The sequence below is a fragment of the Nanorana parkeri genome, unplaced genomic scaffold (assembly GCF_000935625.1).
Source record: "Nanorana parkeri isolate BGI_ZX_2015 unplaced genomic scaffold, ASM93562v1 scaffold3085, whole genome shotgun sequence".
Taxonomy (NCBI): Eukaryota; Metazoa; Chordata; class Amphibia; order Anura; family Dicroglossidae; genus Nanorana; species Nanorana parkeri.
Window position 1 is genome coordinate 55,661 of NW_017309353.1, and position 293 is coordinate 55,953.

General features: G+C 45.1%; 1 protein-coding gene across 1 annotated transcript in view; it reads left to right on the forward strand.

Annotated features, from left to right (window-relative positions):
- Positions 1-293, forward strand: part of LOC108802753 (E3 ubiquitin/ISG15 ligase TRIM25-like) — a 9,942-nt gene that overhangs the window by 3,245 nt on the left and 6,404 nt on the right. The window contains exon 3 of the mRNA XM_018574607.1: positions 51-284. Within this exon, the coding sequence (XP_018430109.1) occupies positions 51-284 (234 nt within the window). The remainder of the gene's footprint in view (positions 1-50; positions 285-293) is intronic.

Sequence of the window (293 nt, forward strand, 5' to 3'; positions counted from 1 at the left end):
CTTATCTAAAAGAAGACCACCATGATGAATGAGAACATTTTCACCTGCAGGAAAGCGTCAAGAAGAAGAAGGAATTGTTGGAAGCCGAGTTTGAGGAAATCAAGTCCCTGATTGAGGAGGAGCAGAGGAACGCCCGGAGTAAGATTGAGGAGGAGGAGAAGAAACTCAGCAACAAGTTTAACTTCACCCATAACGTCCTGAGCAAGAAGAAGAATGAGTTCGAGTCCATGAGGAACAAAGTCCAATCTCTTCTACAGGAGCAAGACGACCTTCAGTTCCTAAAGGTGAGACTC